Source organism: Idiotropiscis lumnitzeri, chromosome 7 (assembly GCF_059441095.1).
Source record: "Idiotropiscis lumnitzeri isolate Australia: NSW breed Sydney's pygmy pipehorse chromosome 7, RoL_Ilum_1.0, whole genome shotgun sequence".
NCBI classification, from domain to species: Eukaryota; Metazoa; Chordata; class Actinopteri; order Syngnathiformes; family Syngnathidae; genus Idiotropiscis; species Idiotropiscis lumnitzeri.
The window spans coordinates 9742891-9761643 of NC_142397.1; the positions used below are offsets into that span (position 1 = coordinate 9742891).

At 41.9% G+C, this 18753-nt stretch overlaps 2 protein-coding genes across 5 annotated transcripts; both read right to left on the reverse strand.

The window, feature by feature from the left end:
* Nucleotides 1-1455: 1455 nt before the first annotated feature.
* LOC148333486 (WD repeat-containing protein 20) lies at nt 1456-7155 on the reverse strand. 2 transcript variants are annotated; one of them, XR_015844284.1, is made up of 5 exons: nt 6451-7155; nt 5521-5703; nt 3802-5187; nt 2615-2786; nt 1456-1527 (listed from the first exon to the last, which is right to left on the reverse strand). XR_015844284.1 is itself a non-coding variant. In XM_088301161.1 (4 exons), exons 1-4 carry the CDS (start codon nt 6862-6864, stop codon nt 2739-2741), a joined length of 2031 nt encoding a protein of 676 aa, XP_088157287.1. In that variant the 5' UTR covers nt 6865-7155; the 3' UTR covers nt 1456-2738. The 2 variants fall into 2 exon arrangements, 1 of the variants encoding a protein (XP_088157287.1); XM_088301161.1 differs by having other exon boundaries at nt 1456-2786.
* An 852-nt stretch (nt 7156-8007) lies between these two features.
* Nucleotides 8008-17844, reverse strand: LOC148333487 (von Willebrand factor A domain-containing protein 5A-like). Of its 3 annotated transcripts, XM_088300832.1 has the most exons (20): nt 17761-17844; nt 17323-17405; nt 17023-17225; nt 16734-16956; nt 15784-15950; nt 15577-15691; nt 15344-15492; nt 14876-14964; nt 14637-14781; nt 13899-13978; nt 13714-13828; nt 13487-13645; nt 12641-12744; nt 11570-11781; nt 10991-11023; nt 10813-10845; nt 10456-10578; nt 9216-9364; nt 9004-9127; nt 8008-8446 (listed from the first exon to the last, which is right to left on the reverse strand). In XM_088300832.1, the coding sequence occupies exons 2-20, from the start codon at nt 17363-17365 to the stop codon at nt 8367-8369; spliced, it is 2346 nt and encodes a 781-aa protein (XP_088156958.1). In that variant the 5' UTR covers nt 17366-17405; nt 17761-17844; the 3' UTR covers nt 8008-8366. The 3 variants fall into 3 exon arrangements, 2 of the variants coding, with proteins under 2 accessions (XP_088156958.1, XP_088156959.1); XM_088300833.1 differs by lacking the exon at nt 10813-10845; XR_015844252.1 differs by lacking the exon at nt 8008-8446 and having other exon boundaries at nt 9216-9347.
* Between the last annotated feature and the right edge of the window lie 909 nt (nt 17845-18753).

Genomic DNA, 18753 nt, shown 5'->3' on the forward strand with positions numbered 1-18753 from the left:
CCACTTCTGCTTTAGTGTTATGCACGTGACATGACATATAGCCAAAACAGTTTCTGGACTAATTATTTTAATCTTTTTTGACGAGGTTGCAAGAATAATTTAAATATGATTTGCTGTGTTTATGACAAAAAAATTCATGCCTTTTTTTAAAAATCGGTTTTATTCTCTAACGAAAACCTAGCAGCTTCCGCTGTGTCTGTGATTTGATCGGCAAGCTTTCCTGGGTCACCCCACCCCCTTTCGTCTTGGCTGTTGATCTTCAGTGACAAAAAAACGCAACGGAGTTTGAGATGTGGTCAACCGATTTATGACCCGATTTGAACACCGAAGGCGCTCGGCAGCGGCTATTGTACGGTAAGTCGATTTGGACAAACTACAATCAGGCGAGGTACACCCTAATTGGTTGCCAGCCAATCGCAGGGCACACACACGCACACGCACATTCCCAATTGTACCTAAGGGCAGTTCAATTAACCTACCAAGCAAGTTTGTTTTATTTAAAATAATTTAGAAATTATTTCTAGGGTAAATTGAATTTTAAGTTATTTAATTGCATGGAATTTGTGCATTGCTAATGGGATTTTAATGACTAGTTGGTCAACCGTTTACATCCGACGTGATCTGACGTGAATACTGCATTAATCAGAAGAGCCGTTTTACAGTGCAGATCGATATCACACTTCTTCAAGATGTAGTTTAGTCGTTTATTTAGCAAATTAATAGTTGCTATTATTTTTACTCTTCAAATTAAGCTTTCAAGTGTTATTGTAACAACATACTCCATTAAAATTTAACATAGTGATCAAATAATAAGATAAAAAACAGTGGCTCTAATTGTGAGTATCAGACATCTCGACTTTTTACTGGCTCTCAGCTCGTGTACTGGTAACAATACTGTATTTTACTTTTGAACATTGTTCACCATCATGAGAACATGGGCTCCACTCAAGCAGAGGGATTACAGAACATACGCTGTGAGCTTATAGGGCAAGGGCCCCCCATGTAAAAAAAAAAAAAAAAAAAAGTTATTTTTTTTATCTAATTAACTGCACAGTGCCAGGCAACTATTAGGACGGAGGCGTTTATTTCGAAGGTTGGCCTTATAGTTACAAATGTTTTACTGATTCGTTTAGAACAGACAATGATGTTTTAGGTTGATTTGTTACCTGACATGTTTCGGCGTGTTACTTCCGCTTTCAGACACTCTGATGAAGGCGAAAGTAAAGCACCAAAACATGTCAGGTGACAAAACAACCTAAAACAGCATTGTCTGTTATGTACTAATCAGTAAAAACATAGATAAGAAGACAATATTAACTTAATACAAGTACGAGTTACAGAGGCACTTTAAACTGACAGCATGTTGAGAAAATTTGGGAGTTGACATGTGGTAGCGTCCAAGTAAATCACTCTTACAAAAAATAATCATAATAATCACGCTCATTGTCCTCATCATCACATGTGCGCTAAATTCATGTTTATTATCCAAAAGGAAATCAAGCAAGGCAATTGGAACAACTTCCTGATCTGGAATGTGAGAAAAAAAAAACAACACGAATGACATCATCATTGTGAGAGAGACACAAACATACTTGGCTCGTCTTTATTGTCGCTGCAAAGCAAAAAAATAATCATAGGAGACAAATGTGGCTTTTGACTGTTAACGTATGAACTGAATGAAGTCCAACGAGTGGCGAATGGAGGGACCATAATTTGTTTTTGTGTGTGCAAATTATTGCAAGAGGCAATTCAGGTACAACACTACCAAGGAGTATTAGGACCACACTAGAAAGAAAAAAAAAAAAAACATACTACAAGAGGCCCAATATTTCAAGAAAAACAAGGTGTTGTAACACAAAAAGTCACAGTTTTTCAAAGAGCAAGTGTTTTTCTAAAATAAATTTTAAAAAATGCATTTTACTTGAAGAGACTATTTTCACAAAGAATTCCACCCCCAAATTAGAATTATGACTACAGACCTCCCCACCCCCACAAAAATTGTTTTCTCCAATTTTTTTTTTTTTACTTTTCTTGAAAAATGTAGTTTTTTTTTGTCAAAGCTTTCTTCTTAAAAAAATGCAACTGTTTTTTCAAATGCACATCTTTATGGCCTCAAGAATGATGTCTTTTTTCCAGGATAAAGTTGCAATATTTGTGGGGAAATTTTCTCTGAGACTTGTGTATTTTTCCAACCCCACCCTAATTTTTTTTTTCCATTTTAAGATCAAAACATTTTTCGGTAGTTGTTTTGCTCATCTTCATCCATAGCATTGTTCCCCCCAGTAAGTTCCTAATACTCCTTTGTGCAACACGAATGAGTGTGACATACAGATGATGCTGCAGCTACACCTCCAGCAACAGTGTCAGTGTGTGTGCGCAACTTTGTGCGTGTTGGTCACGTGACTTGGTGTGAGACGCCACTTTCAGAACTCGGCGAAGCATCTCGAGAGCAACCGGCGTGAACTTAAATGAGACGGTGACATCATGTCATAACTCACGAAAATACTTTCAGTGTGTTGCCTTGTACAACTTCCTGTTGCGCCTCCTTGCCGTTAGAGTACTTTGACTATTTACAGTATAAATTACTACACAGTCTCATGATAAAATAACTTACTTAAATACAGCTGGCCGTGGCTTCTGCAGGATGAGCGGAGGGTATAATACTGCATTGGTGAGGTGGGCCACTCTTGATGGTTGCCCTCCATTTAGGGATGGCAGGAGGCGGGATCAAGGTGCAGCTATACCACCGTGCCACTTGGAGAATTTCCGTTCTGTGCTGTTAAGTTCTGGAAGAGAGAACACAAAAAAACAGCGATTTAGATGGTGGGAGGTAACTGTTAGTTCAGTGTTTAGAAAACTTTGCTGCCATGCTCTGTCCAAGAAATGACGAAAAACTAAAATCTTCCGCAATTTTATACGTGTAGTATACCCTGCTTTGAATTTTGCAGCCATAAGAAAAAAATATTTGAAGGACGCCTGGAAAGGGCCACTGCAAACAAAAATGGTAAGAGCGAATGTCATGTTCTTCTTCAGAGTACAAACAATTGAGACTGCAGGAGAAGTAGCGCACTCCCTTTTGTATTAGTTGACCAACATATACTCACGGTTCGGCAGTTTTTTTAAAATAGTTGTTTTTGGTTTGGGGGCACAGTGGCCAACTGGTTATCACAATGGCCTCACAGTGCTAATAAAAGATTAGCGTAACTAACTTTCCAAAATATAACCAGTCGGGGTTCGTGTGCACAGTCTCGCTCTTGTCCGCTTCAGCCCGTGTAAGTGGAGAATCGATCGGCACGGTATTATATATTATATATGTACAGATTGCTCTTACTTTTTTTTTTTCCAAATTATGGACATGGGAAAATAAGAGTAAAAATAAAATCAATGGGAAAATAAAATAGTGAAACATACTTGACTTTTGGTTTCATCACCAGGCTGTGTTTCCTAATAAACCAATATATAATTGCTTCCCGTATTTTCTTTTATTTTTTTACCTACACTGATGGATTAGTTTTAGGATGTGAAATAAATGAAGCACATCAAAATGTAAATACGAAAATAAATAAAGAATACATTTTTCAGTATGAAAGTTTGGACACCCCTTTTATCAATTTTATGAAACGTACTTTTATAACAAATTGCCATTCCAATATTGACAGGCTTTGATGCGAGTCACACTTTGACTGTCCGGCTCGCATAAAAATAAAGACCTTGTAAGTTTGGAAACCAGCCTTCAGATTGCAATGGATGACGTGGATTAGCTCCTGAATGTCGCTGTCCCGTGACCGTGTCGGTACGTACCGCCTTGCCAGGCCTGGCCCAGGTACAGATGAGCCCCTCCTGGCACGCCGTGATGATGCAGTCGTCCATGAAGACGAGCACGGTGAGTCTCTCGTGGGCGATCTTCTTGCACACCAGCGGCTCCAGCAGCGGCACCTCGTGCATGCGCGGGCATAGTGTGGTGCCCAGCACCTTGGCGGCGTCCAGACGCCCGCTGCCCCGCGGTGCCACATTGATCTTATCGTTACTCTTACTGATATTACCCAGGCTGTGGTAGCGCTTGTGTTCTTTCTCCACCCCGCCGCCCACCACCGACTTGTCCGACTTGCGCTCCTGCAGAGAAAGTGTGGCAAAGCGGCCAATGCTGAACGGTGCGGTGTTACCTGGCCCAACACCCACGGTACCGGTCCCGCTTCCCGTTCCCCCAGTGCCGCCCTCCGTGGCGCACTGGCTTTTGGAGGTGTTTGCAACCGCTGGGTGGGGAAGTGAGTTGGAGCGGGAGAGAGAGCGAGGGAGCGGGAGAGGCAGTGTGGGCGGGTTGGAAGAGCCCACAACAGGCGGGTGGTCGTGACCTTCCACCCCACCGCCGCTGGAGTTGGGCAGCGTGGGTCCGAAAGTATTGGTAAAGGCGCGGGAAAGCGGCAGACGAGGATATAGAACGTCATCTGTGAGGTCCCACAGGCAAAACTGGGTGTCCTGCCCCACGGAACCGAATCGGTAGGTGACGGCCGCCGAGCCGCCGCCCTTGGAACTGTGCCGGGAAAGCCGTGACAGGGTGCTGCTAGTGCGCACCCGCCCAAAGTGCGGGGTGGTATTGTTAGGTGCCCCACCCTGGTGGAGGTCCTCCTCACTCCCACTGAGCTCCATGGGCTCCTCGTCCTCCAGGGAGGTGGTGAATGGATCGAACGCCACCACGTTGACCCAGGATTTGTGTCCGTGCCCGCGGGCCACCACGCGGCTCTCAGCAAAGGACCATACGGTGACCAGATCGTCCTCGCCCCCCGTGGCCAGATACTTGCCATCTGGGCTCCATGAGACGCACAAGAGGCCTCCAAAGTAACTCCTCATCACGCCCTGCAGCTCCATAGAGTCAAAATGGAAGACCCGCAAGCAGCCATCTTGGCCCACGCAGGCCACGTGGACCCCGTCGGGTGAGAAGGAAAACTCGTTGAGGCCGCCCTCACCCACGGCCCAGCGCAGGAGAGGGTTTCGGGGTGTCTTGGTCTTGCAGGCGTACACGGCAAAGCCCTCGCCTTGGCGCAGAAGCGAGTACTGAGGAGCAGCCGTGCCGCACGAGTGCTCCACGTTGTACAGGTACAGGTGGCCGCTGGCGTGGGAGGCCAGGAACAGGTTCTCAGACTTGGGGAGCCATTTCAGACACGTCACCTTGGATTTGTCGATCAGACGCTGCACATGCAAGATAGGAGACAAAATGGATGGTTTTTAGAGGCCCAAACAATTATTTTAGAATTTTGTCAAGTTTATCTTATGCTTTCATATTAATTAATAGTAATTTGCCTTTATGTTAGAGTGTCTAACCTGTAAGACCAAAACATTTATTTATAATAAGTCTTATTTTAACAGATTATTTTATTGCTTGTGTTTGTTAAAAAAATACATGCAAAGAGGACCTTGAATAAAATGATTGCATATTAACTTATATAAACTCAAATTTCTTGTGTTCAAACCCTGGCTTTAAACCTACATAGAAAACCTAACCCTGGCTTGAAAATTCAGTACCTCCTCATTGAAGAGCTTGCTGGTCTCTTTCTTGATGGGATCCAGGTACTGCACCTGCCCGGCCGAGAAACCCACAATGAGCGCCACGCTGTCGGCCGACGCCGAGTACTGGTTGAAGTCATGACACGTGGGCTGCGTGCCTTTGTATATCCTTTTGTCGATAGGCTTGCTCAGGTCCACTGCCTGGCATGCACACACACACACACACACACACACACACAAGTATTTTGAGAAAACCGGATGACACCAAATAATAACAGAAGCAAATAAATACACAAATCTATAGTGTTATGTTTTGAAACTGTAACCCAGGATTGTAACCCTAATTTAAATTCTGATCTTGAACACCAGCTTTGAGACCCTGACACTTGTTTGAAACCTAAACTAGAGGTCATAACACAGTCTTGAACCATAATGATTGATTGAGGTTTGGATAACCCTAACCATGTCTGAAAACCCTAACTTTGGTTTTGAAACCATATCCCTTGTTTGAAACCCTAAGTTGAAGTCCTGTCTCTAATTATTAATATATATTAAAGGTGCATTAGAATGCTGCCACATTTAAACCAGCAAAGATGAGTCATATAAATAAAGACCAGTTGAGTTGAGGCGAAGCGCAGATTTTTGACATCTTGCAGCTCCTCAACTACCTTGACCACCTCTGTACATCTTCTGCTCCATGACTCATCTTCAGAGGGCCTCCAAACACCTATTCTTTACCTTCTTTACTATTTGCATTATATGTATCACCATGGCACACCAAAGACAGCTAAAATAAATTAAACGTGGTGTTTGTTAGCAGCAAACAGCCTCATTAGCTCGTTCAGAAGCCGTGAAATGGAAGCTAATGTTAGGCTAGTTAGCATGCGAGGCTAACCGACAGTCCACTCCCGTGACCAGGGAGGACAAGGCCGTCCGGCCGGGGCTCACCTTCTTAATGTTGGTGTACGTGTAGAAATAAAGCTCCCTTCCGATGTTGAAGCACACTCTCTCCGACTCCTCGCCCGGGTCTTCGGGCTGGAGCTTGACCATGGAGACTCGCACCGGCGGGAGGAAACCCGCCGGGGAGGAGTTGGCTGCGGCATTCGAAGAGGAGGCGACGGCGGCGGCTGCGGCAGCTGCTGCTGCGGCGGCTCCGGGCCCCTGCAGCAGCCCGACCCCTCCGCCGGGTATCGGGCCGGCTCCAGCAGCGGGGCCCAGCGTGGCCCCGGCGGAGGGACCCCTTGGCAGCCCGCCCCGCTGCTGCGAATCGGAGAGGGTGAGCAGCTTGTAAAAGCCCTCTCTGGTCCGGAACTGCGACTTAATTTCATTGATATCCTTCAGAGCGCCGCCATCTCCGGCCATTTTTTTAGTCCAAACAAGCGCTTGGGAAACTCTTGACGTGGAAACAATATTGTCGCGATAATAATTTCCAAAAATAAAAAAAAGAGAAGAAGACAGCAAGTACTAGAGCTGAAACGGGTGCGGCGGAGGCGAGCTGCCGGGCTCAGCTAGGCCGACCAGCGCTGCCAGTGTGCCCCGCTGCATCTTACACCAGTATCGGCCACCAGAGAGCCGCTGGCCGAAGAGTCAAGGCCGACAGAGAGCCCCTATGAGCCGGCGACGGCATCATCCTCCAGCTGCTGCCTGCCTCACTTCACTGCGACGAGTGAGCGGAAATGCGCGCTTGGGTACCGCCTGCCTGCCAGCCTTGTGCTGGAGCTGCGCACTGATTGACGCGAATATCAAATTGGTAAAATTGAGGCACACGGGCCGTATTTTGGACCTCATTTGGTCCACCGCCGGCCTACTTAAACTTTGTTGAAAGGGATTACAAATTCACTATCACCATATCTTGAAGCCCCGATACTCTACTGAAACCTCATTTTGCAACCCTAAAACTTGTGTAAACTTCGACCGCTGTCTCAAACCACACATTTATAAACAAAAAAAAATCTACATTTATATACACACACACAGACACACACAAACACGCACGCTCGACGGCTCGTTGGAGAAATCCAAAACAATTTGCACAATTTGCAAAGCCAAATTCAAATAGCACATTAGTTGTATGTCTTTGGTGTATTGTTCAACTGTTTTTCCTGTATTTTACAGGAAAATAATCATATTCAAAGATCAAAGAAAGCTATTAGAACACTATTATTATATTATTATTACTCAACTATCAACAGGCTGCTTGCACGCGTGCATGCTTGTGGGCTGCCAGGTGCGGATTCCTTGATTTAATGTGTTAGTCCAAAGGTAGTGCAGTCAGTGCTGCATACAGTACGTCACTTGAAATGCCGTTGTAATGACAAGGCGATGAAACAGCTAGGACGTTGGAATGCATTTTTTTTGCTGACAGAATCTCCGCACAACAAAAAAGTGAACACATCGATTCCGTATTGACGATGTTGCTTTGTTGTGTAGGCTGAGTCGGTTGAGTAGACACCATGTTGGAGAAAAGGGTCATGAGTGACTACACCAAAAAAAAGAATGAATAAATGACATTGCCACTAAAGTCTTTATTTAATTGTGTCCTTTGTTGATGACATAGGAAAGAAAAGAGAATTAGGAATCCTATTCAAAAACACCATCAAGACATTGTCTTGTGACACAATTTAGTTCTGTTTTCTTCATTTTCACCTGTAGTCTAAAGCTGACCATTTATACGGTAGCTTTGGATATTTAACCCATTCCATTTTTTACCATTGATTTAAATGTTTTGACTACATTATAAAGGAAAACAATCATAAAATGCACATTTGCTATGGACCGATCAACAACCAAATAAGGAGCAATGACAAATAATGAAGAAGAAAAGGGAAGAAATCAGCTACAAGTCCTTCTTTGTATTGGAGACCTTAAAGACCCAGGCTGTCTTTTTGCACGTTGCACCCCAACAGACTGTTTCCAGCCGTCACACACTCTGTGATACATGGTGCTTAAAAAAAAACAAAAAAAACACACACACACAAAACAACAGAGGTGGGTTAAAATATCACTTGATCAATGCATAGCAATATTTTTTTCTTTTCTTTTCTTATCTTTTTTTTTTTTACTTTTGCACTCCAGAAGCACAAATAATTAATCATTGTGCTTTTATTTAATTTTTATTGCAATTTCTTAGAGGAAATAATTATTATTTAGGTTTACATGGACTTTTTGTTTTCAGTGTTAGACACACCTTGTATGTTTTTTTTCTTTCGTGCTCAATATGCACAGATAAGTTATGTGCATGTTTTTATTCCCAAGTCTTTTATTACTAAAAATGTTACGTGGCATGCCATTTTTTCATGGCAGGATTAAATATTTCAAAATTGCATCCTGTTTGTCTATTTTTACTTCTTACTGACTTTAAATTGATATTAAATCCAATTGCAACCAGAAGACATTGAATTGACTCAAAAACTAAATAAATTCAGGGAGGATCTTAACCATGCCCAGCTCTACGAAATCAGTCAACCGACTGCCAAAAAAAACAAACTCTGAGGTAATTACCATTCTGAGCAAGCAGCCATGACACAGCCTTACGAGCAAGAAGCTTCCATTCAACTTCAGCATCCGACTTGAAACCATGAAGCCAAATCAGAGCCAGAACGGTGGCCCACACTTTCTCATTGACCTCGGTTCACCGAAGCAAAGAAACACACATTACACAAACAAGTGGAAAAGGTGTCACAAGCACATTTGAAACAAAGGCCCACCTTTACCTTTGCTGGCTTGGATTGTTCCACCTGCTTGCTGGTCTTGTGCAGTGCAGCAGCCAGAGCCGGGTTGAGCTCCCAGCAGCCCGACGCCTTCTGGAGGGACACCAACTGCAGCAAAGTGTCAACGTTGCTGGTCTGCAAGTTTTGGGGGGCTTTAATAGATAGGTTGAGATAAGATCAGATGTATATGCTGTACAGTGGAACCTGTGAGGTCTAAAAAAATTATCCAATAAAAAAAAAAATCAATGGGAAACATTCAATTTTCGGACAATTATGAAAACAAATGAAACTTATGAGTGTTGGAATGTGTGTGGGCGTGTGCGTGTGTGTGTAGTTTTTTAGTGAGTGTGAGATGCTTTTTTGCATATGTGAAAGGCAGGGTTAGAATAATTGGGGATTTGTCATTGTATTATTGCGTTTGTACTTGTTTTTTTTATAAAATTCAAAGTTTTACTTTTTTTTTTTTTAGTTTGGAATTTTCATTAATTTTAATTTTGGGGAAAAAGGCTCTTTTGTTATGTTTTTATTTATTAATTTTAGAATTAGTTTGAGAGTTTTTTTTTATTGTATGGAGGATTTGTAGAATGCAAAATAAAAACAGGTCAATTCCCAAATGATTCTTTGGTCCGATTTCTTCTGTTCTGTGCTGCACAATAATAAAGAAATTAAAACATTTAAAATAAACCCCAAAAAATGAACGGACAAAGACAAAAATGCAGGACATTGTCACTTCAATTAGTTACTATGTGATAGTTTTATGAACGTAAAATTTTTGTAAAGTGCTTTGTTGTTCTTTTTTTAAATCTTTCATTATCGCAAACTTTTTTATTTTTAGGTATTTATTTATTTATTTTAATAAGTTATTTTGTTACATTGTGTTAACTATAATAACCTTGGCGGGAGCTAAATGCTACTTTTGGCCAATACGGCACATCTTAGTTTTTGAACAAATTCTTTGATACCCGATTCCGCGTTTGTTATTTTATTTTTGGTCAAATTGATATGCATATCATCTACATTTTTTGCTTTTCAAAACTAAATTAACCGCTTTAGGAGCATCTTAGAAAATTATGACATCTATTGCAGAAAGAAAATATTTTATGGTGTTGTGTGTGTCGGTTTGCTTGTTATGTTCTTAAGAGAAATTTCCAAGTTGTTTGGTCAAATGAAAATAAACTTGTGTTGCGCGATGCTTATAGAATTTGATACAGCTTGGCGGTGTCTGAGTGCATGTACAACTTACGAGAACAAGCATCCATTTTCATGCAAGGGACGTGGTCTGCTGCCACTGTGGAAACCCGGCTGCTTACTTTACTATGTTTTGGACTGCTTTTCTTCATTTTAAAAAGACTTCCAAATCCTTTAGCTGGTTGGATCAAGAACAGAGGGGGGGGGGGAAACAACTCAAGTAAAAGTATTTTAGTTACTTAACAAACTGGTTTGTTCAAAACAATAGCAATTCAATCATTCATTTAAACAGTTGCACTTAACATACACTTAACTCTTTCCACCAGAAATAAATGTCATTCATTCCTTTGAGAAGCAGTTGATGAAATATAAATAAATTCCAATATTTTAAATTACGCTCTCTTATACTTACCTTTGATTGGAGCGTTCAGGGCACAAGCCTTATCTTTGTAAAAAACAAAAAACAAAAAAAAGAAAGAATACTACATGAGCAAATACCACCAGATATAAATGTCATTCATTCCTTTGAGAAGCAGTTGATGAAATATAAATAAATTCCAATATTTTAAATTACGCTCTCTTATACTTACCTTTGATTGGAGCGTTCAGGGCACAAGCCTTATCTTCGTAAAAAACAAAAAACAAAAAAAAGAAAGAATACTACATGAGCAAATACTGAACAATATACTGTAAGACTGTGATAACTTTCAAGTAAATGGTGTTTCTAACAAATTGTGTAAATACTGTGTAATGACGGTATGTTCGATTGAAGCACATTCAGTACTGCTGGTATCTATTGACATCAACTACGATAGAAACATATGATTTTTCGGAAATATTTTCCTGCTATATAGCTTGTGTTTTGTTTAATACATCTTATTCTATGTTGTATTTAATCTCGAATTAATTCATGTAATGCAATATATTGTTTTAACAGTACTGATTAGACATAATTTTAAATGTTTCTCAAGTTATTCGCAGAGTTGTCAAATTTGACTTCCATGCCAATGTCATTGTAAGGCTGGGCAATATGGATCACATTTCATATCTTGATATTCAAGCCAGATATCTCGTGAAAAATTTGATAACGGTATTACTTGGGGTTGAGAGAAAACAGCATTTTTTTTAAAGGATGTGGGACATTTTTTGTTCTTTTTTTTAGCACTCACAGCATCGAACTCCTGGAACAATTCTGTGCACCAGAGGTCCCTGAATGGCTTCCCTGCTGGCTTTGTTGATTGCAATATAGGCAGTGAAGGTGCTGCTCACTCCTGATTGGATGCTGACATCCACAACCTTTTTCTTCACTTCATCCTTCTCTTCCTCCTTGGACTCCAGACTGCGAATCAGAGTTCGAGCACCTAGCCTGTGGATTGTTAATCTGCAGGAAGCAAAGAGGTACAAACTATCAGAACAATCACAAACACTATTAATATCTAATATGGACAATTATTGTTTATTTATTTACAATAATGTTTCTGTCGTTCTATATATGCCAGCAATGTACAACCCCAATTCCGTTAACACGTCCGCCGCACAGTACAGAGGTGCAGGGTCCGATTCTGGCTCCAACCCCTTCCTGTGTGGACTTTGCATGTTCTCCCCGTCCGTGCCTGTGTGGCTTTTGACCGGGTAAACTGGGCAAACTTTTTGATTGGCGAGCCACAATGGGTTCTAAAATTTGACAGCGGCGCCGGACCAGGAGCAGATGGATGGAGTGTTTTGGTAACCTCACCTCATCGGAGAAAATACATTTAATTTTAAATGAAAGTGAACAAAAGCATTACAACAATATATAAGTCTTTGAAAAACCACAGTATTTAGAAAATAAAACATTAACATGGTTTATTCATTTAATTTTTTTCAAGTTCAGCGGGCCGGATTAAAACGTTTAACGGGCCGCATGTGGCCCCGGGCCGTAGTTTGCCCACGCCTGCTCTTCACATTGTTGTTGATTTTTGATGCAATGCCACTAGAGTGATCGGAGGTCACGCTCATTCAGTGTTGGTGTTGATTTCTCCGAATTCTATGAACCTTTTGATGATGATGATCAATAAGGTGCATATACACACCGAGTAATTAAATTTGTAAATATATTGTGATGGGATCATCGCTTCAGTATATACAGTATAAGCGAACCTGCAAATTCCACCCAAAAAGGGGTCAGGCTCAAAACTTCTCGCCTGTGAGTTATACGTGTTGTATTATTGTGTCCAATGCGTAAAATAAACGTGCATTACCCAGTGTCCTCTGTGGGTTGGAAAGCGAAGCCTAGCTTGTTCTGGAACAGATGTCCGGCTAGGCTGTACTTCACCGTTACAGAACCATTGGTTTCCTCCAAACTCTGAGAAAACATTAAAGACAGAGATAGGCATTCCATCAGATGGATGAAAGGTCCGTCAGTCTGTCAGTTTCCGTCAGTATTTCCAGCCTACCCATGTGGGCCCAGTTCATCCCTCAATGTCGAGAACATAATTTACACACCAAAAAAAACACAAAAAAAAAGAACACAGATATGTCCGTTCTCGACGCTTCAAACTGACTGGGCCGCCGGCCTGAAATACTGACGGCAGCTCACTGACGGACTCACCGGACTGATAAGATAAGATGTCCTTTATTAGTCCCACAATGGGGAAATTTGAATGATGATGCCCACCTCTGTTAAAGGCATGATCAATTTTATATTAGTGCTGTAATGTAACCAACATGTCATTGTCATGTCCATTGTGTTCAAAGTTGCTTGAGTCCATAAATTATTTGTATCTGTTATTAAAGCTGCTCACCGTAGGATTTTGTCCCAGAATATCTTTTTCATTTGACCACTTATGACTCACACATATTATAACTAACAGATTAGTTTTTCAAAATGGGTATTCTTGCGAGTCTCTGGCGAATAATTTTCAGATTGAAATCGGGTTTGAATTTCCCAATGTTCTTTCTGTGGATTTAACAACGTGTGTTTCAGTTTCTTCAAGGAGCTTGATTTGACGTTTTAATTCCAATGATGGGATTGTTTTTACATTGATGGATTCAATGCCTTTTAAAGCATCCACAGGAACACTACTTTAATGTCAATGAATGCCTACCTGTCCAGTGAGCTGAGCATAAATAAGCGACCGTTGACCCTGGAAAATGTCTTTGAGAGGCGGAGACAGATGTGTGACAGACACACCCTTTGGCAAATCCCACGTGATCAAGATGTCCTCCACCGCTGGTTGCAAAGCAAACTGCAGCGATTGCATTACCTGGTGAATTGAAATCAATGATTTAGTCAAAGTGTCTCAAAAATCCTTTGGCTCCATATCTTGTGCACCTTTGCTTGCATCCTGTCAGCGCCTGTGATGAATTGAGCGTGACCTCCTCCCTCCTTCGCCAAACCATTGATGAGGGCAGTGCTGGCCCCTTGACCAATCCCAAACGAGAAACACCTGTAATAAAGTTACTTTTCGTTCACACTCATAAAGACTATTTTTTATCGTATCCTCAATGTGGTTTGACCTGTGGGAGCTGGAATTCTTCTTCACCAGGCTTATAACGTCCTTGGTGTTCCCCACTTCGCCGTCAGTGAAGACAAAGAGCTGGAAGGACAGTTTGCATTTGAGTTCAAAGTGACCACGCGACACCATTAAGAATCAATATTTATCGAAAAAGAGTAATTTAATGAAATATTTCTTACTCAATGGAGATGATGATTATGAAAAGTTTTGTGCATATCTCTACAAGACGTGTTTTGCTAGCTGGCTGTAATAAGTTTTCACAGAATGGAGAAATGCTGCCGTCATCAAGTAGCGGCTTGCCAATGATTGGTTGAAGAAAAAAAAAATAATTTGCTTTTAAGTTCATGTTACATTGACCGGCACTATTAATTCTGAAGGCCCAGGGCTGCAGAAAGTGGCTGAAATCTGATTGGACAAAATATTAAAAATGCAAGAAAATGAAGAAAACTGACTTGGGCCCCAAAAATTAATCCAACGTCATGGAACAAATTTTAAAATTTATGTTGAAACTGTGACACCCTGAAAATCCCCCTAGGTGTGTTTGTGAGCGCATATTGTTGTTGGTCTTGGTGTGCCCTCCGATTGGCCGGCAACCAGTCCAGGTGTAACCCACCTATAGCCCAAAGATAGCTGGGATAGGCTGCACGCCCGCGACTCTCGTGAGGAGAAGCAGCTTAGAAAATAGATGGATGGGTTCTAACTGTAGTTCAGTTCTGAAAGGGTTCAGTGTGTGTATTACTTGTCGTGGTTGACTGGGAATGCAGGGCTGGCTGTAAATGTGTTTGAGCGGCTGAAGTATCTCTGTTCCTCCCAGGTTTGCCTGCATCGTCTGGACAATCTTCAGAGCGCTTTCCATGCTCTTCTCAGTGTACTCCACACTATTCCTGCCATTAAACACACACACAAGAACAATCACACATATTGCGAGACCAAGTATGATATTGTTGATTATTGCACTGAGAAAGGATAGATTCTTACGGGAAGATGTGTTCGAAGGAGGAGCCAAAACCGTAAATGTTGAAGTAGCAGCCCATTGGCAAACTTTTCAGAAGCAGCAGCAGAGTATCCTGTGTGGAAGTGAGTATAAAAAGTGAAGGAAACTGGTGAGGAGAAGAACAAATGAATGAAAGCCACATTCCCACCATGGAGTTACAGTTTAGTTTGCCACAGTTCTATTTGGAAAGTTAAATCGTGAAGGTGTGCAGGCGAATAGCATTGTCAGCTCTCTATGTAAAAAGCAATGTGTGTTTTCACAAATGCATTTTTGTTTTCTTCCCATTCCATTCCTATTGTGCGCCGACACACAGAAGCACAATCTCTGCCTATAGAGAGCAGTTTGCTTTAGCTCAACCCTTCAAGAGTGTACCATATAGCAAAATAAGACATACTGGGCACGCGTTGAATGAAAAAAGAAGCGATTTGCAGCGTCATTGACGTTTTGTGTACCTTGGCACTGCCGAAGCGAGCACCGTGCATACTTCCGGATCGGTCCATTACGAACACAAACTCTCCCCTTGTAGTGAGTGAAGACATCGCTGCCTGGGAGAACTCAGGGTAAACACTCAGCATCACCGCCGCATCCCCCATCAGTGTGCCTGAATCACAACCCAGACAGGAAAGATGAATTTGAAGCAATAGAAAGCATCTAAACACATTGAATGAAAACTATTTGAACTCACCAGACTTGGCAGACGCCTTTCCTGCCTCCACCACAACAGCTGGCTGGTGGGCATCTTTGTAATAAATGAACAGCTCAATATCCCTGTCAAACATGTGTCCTGCACCCAGTTTAACCTGAAATCCCGATCCAAAAAAAAAAAAAAAAAAAAGATCAAACAGCATGTCCCGGTGTGAGCAACAGCAGATCACTTGAGTTTTGTACATACAACTGCTTGGGTTTGCTCCTTGTTGAGGTACTTCAGAGGCTCCAGGGAACACTTGGAGTCCACTTTGGAGACCTGACGCGGTGAGGACACACGGGCAGAGAAGGACAGAGTGCACGGCACTTGAGAGGCGAGTACAGACGTCACCTGGACGCCGCGACCCTCACTTCCTGTAAACATTAATAATTAATTAATAATAATAATAATGATAATAGTAATAATTCATTAATAATTCATAAATGAATTCATACTAAGAATGAATGTAAAATCCCACAAAAGCATAGAAAGTTACAGGTAGCTCTAACATTATATGAATATGAATTTGTAAGCATCTGAAGAACTGTTAAATGGCAGTTCCATGTGAAAATTAATAACATATTTAAACTTGGTTTCCTGTATACATACTGTATGATCATACAGTCAATATTCATAGAATTAGCGATGTTGGGCACGAGGATGAAATGACACGCTGAACCAAAAATGCAATTTAATTGTCAGAGGTGAACAGAATTTGATCTCCAAACTTTTGAATGTGCATCCATTTTTTTTGCCACAAGTATGCCTTTCTGAGACTCTTCCAGTCTTTCTGTATTTCTGTTGCAACCTGTTGCTGACGCTGTGACACTTTGCTCAGTGGCCACTTCCTTATAAGAACATCCTGTTTAACACCTCACAGTGACGAGGTGATGCTCATCAATTGTCACCTTGGTCTCATGATATCAAAATGTGAACAGCACGATGAAGAGGCTTGATTAAATATCAAATCATTTTCAATTAAAAAAACTTTTAAGACGCATTTTAGGCTTATCCAAATTTCACCCAAAGGCCAATTTCACGGACTTTTAATGAGCAGCGTATTGTATATTGAAACTGTACAGTTGTGCACAAACAAACAAATAGATGATGATGAAAAAGTGATGAAGGTAATTGAATGTTGTGATGGGTTATCCTACCAAGAGGTTGGTAGCGAGGGTTGAGCACCACAGGCAGACAAAACCTCAGCCCACCATCAGCCTCCACAGCCAGCTCAGTGACATACTCCAGCCTGATGGAGGCGCTCTCTCCTGGAGGAAGACTCCCCACACTCAGAGAGAAAATGTCTGGGCTCTGTCCACTCTCTTCCAGGAGAAAGGCCTGCAGCCCGGAGCTCAAGGCATCGTCGTATTCCTCTCGAGCCTGGCGAGGAAAATGTGATATTCACACAATCTTTTTCAACTCGCACAACTACGGGGACTCACTCACTTCCTGTTTCTCCTTCACATCAGCTACAATCTCAGTTTGTCCAATCTTGGCGCTAAAATGGCAGACGGCAGCATCAGAAGGCAGGGGGAAGACAAAAACGGCCTCTATGGCTTTGTCCTCCTTGTTCTCATAGTGCAGAGTGGAAGCCACAGTGGCCACGTGGTCCTTCACCTCCACTTCTACTTCAATGGCCTTCAGAGGAACTGACACACACACACACACACACATCCACACACAAACACAAATCAACCACAGAGTGCAACTCAAATGTCAGTTTTGAACTGTGATTTGAACTTGCACCTGGCTTGTTGTCGACATTGAGCAGACCACAGCGGCTCATCATGATGACGAGTAAACAGGTCACTTCCTAATATTGCTTTTGCTGCACTCAACAAAGAAAAGACACAATTAAAATTACTTGTACTATTGCATACCTAAATTTAATATGTCTTTTTAAACTCCAATATAAATACAGGGCGAAAGATTGCAGGTTGCCAGAAGACGGGGACCTGAGGTCAACCGACATGATCGATGATAGAAAAACCAGTTACGTGAGATTCGTATCACTTTTGATTGACATGGTATTCCTTGAACAATATGAGGATTATTATTAGAACATGATATTCGTTAACATAAAATGTATTTAAAGATAAATGCAGATACATGACATTGTCCAACAAATAACTCAAGACAATAACCTAAAAGTGAGATTCTGTGAACAAAACACTCCTACCTTCTTTAGGCGGCATAAAAAGTGTTAAGCTACCAGGGAGTCAACCCGGAAGAGAAGAGGGGAAAAACCAACGCCCACACACACTTCCGAGATACTTGCCATTCCTGCTCAACCGCTCATATGTTCAGTTTCGGTTTTAGTTTGGGCTACAGCACATATGAGATGATTAAAAGGAAATATTTAGAGCCTCCCCCCCCAAAAAAATAAATCTATTGTAACTTTAATTAGTGTCTACTAAAAACTGCATCAAATAAGTTCATCTGTTTTAATTAACATTGTAAGGAAATGAATTAATGTAATAATATATATTTATTTGATATCCTTGATAACCATCCACACCCACACGCACACACTGGTGTCACAATCCGCCGGAAGGCGAGTTGGAGGTGGACCCAAAAGGCGAGGAAGCAGGGAAATGGGTAACTTAAAGGGAATTTATTAAGGGAATCAAAACAAGGATAACCAACGTAGCAGGGTGCAAAATAACAGAGGCAAACTAAACGTGACTAAACTGAACCACGGACAAAGAACAAAACAAGACGGGAACGAACTAAGTGGGGATAAGAAACGGGACAGGGACAGGGACAGGTGACAAGAGCTGGGGGCATGAACGAGGCAAGGATGTCAAAGGCGTGCAGAATCGCAAAAGCGAGGGCCGCGATGTCGAGTAAGGAAGGCAATGCACCGACGCTGAGCTGTCGGCATGGGGTGGTTAAATAGTCCGGTAATTATGGGAGCAGACGGGAGTCAGGTGTGCGAGGCTAACGGGGAACAGGTGCGTGGCTGGTGGGGACGGAGTGCTGAGGGGAAATCGCCCCACTCAGCTGACAAAGTAAACAAAACGAAGACATGGCAGGAAGGTGACAAATAATAACAAAGCCACCTGACATGACCGACCCGGGTCATGACAACTGGAGAGAAACCTTTTGCCTGCTCAATTTTTTGGAAACGATTTACTCAAAAAGGAACCTTCAAGTCACACACACACTGGAGAGAAA

Coding starts and splice junctions, on each gene's coding strand:
- LOC148333486 (XM_088301161.1), bottom strand. CDS start 6,864: ATGGCCGGAGATGGCGGCGCTCTGAAGGATATCAATGAAATTAAGTCG. Junction 5,188..5,520: donor GCAAGCTCTTCAATGAGGAG/GTACTGAATTTT, acceptor TTGCATGTGCAG/CGTCTGATCGACAAATCCAA. Junction 2,787..3,801: donor GGGCCAGGCCTGGCAAGGCG/GTACGTACCGAC, acceptor TCTCTCTTCCAG/AACTTAACAGCACAGAACGG.
- LOC148333487 (XM_088300832.1), bottom strand. CDS start 17,365: ATGATGAGCCGCTGTGGTCTGCTCAATGTCGACAACAAGCCAG. Junction 15,493..15,576: donor AAAGGCGTCTGCCAAGTCTG/GTGAGTTCAAAT, acceptor GTTGTGATTCAG/GCACACTGATGGGGGATGCG. Junction 9,128..9,215: donor AACAATCCAAGCCAGCAAAG/GTAAAGGTGGGC, acceptor CGGTGAACCGAG/GTCAATGAGAAAGTGTGGGC.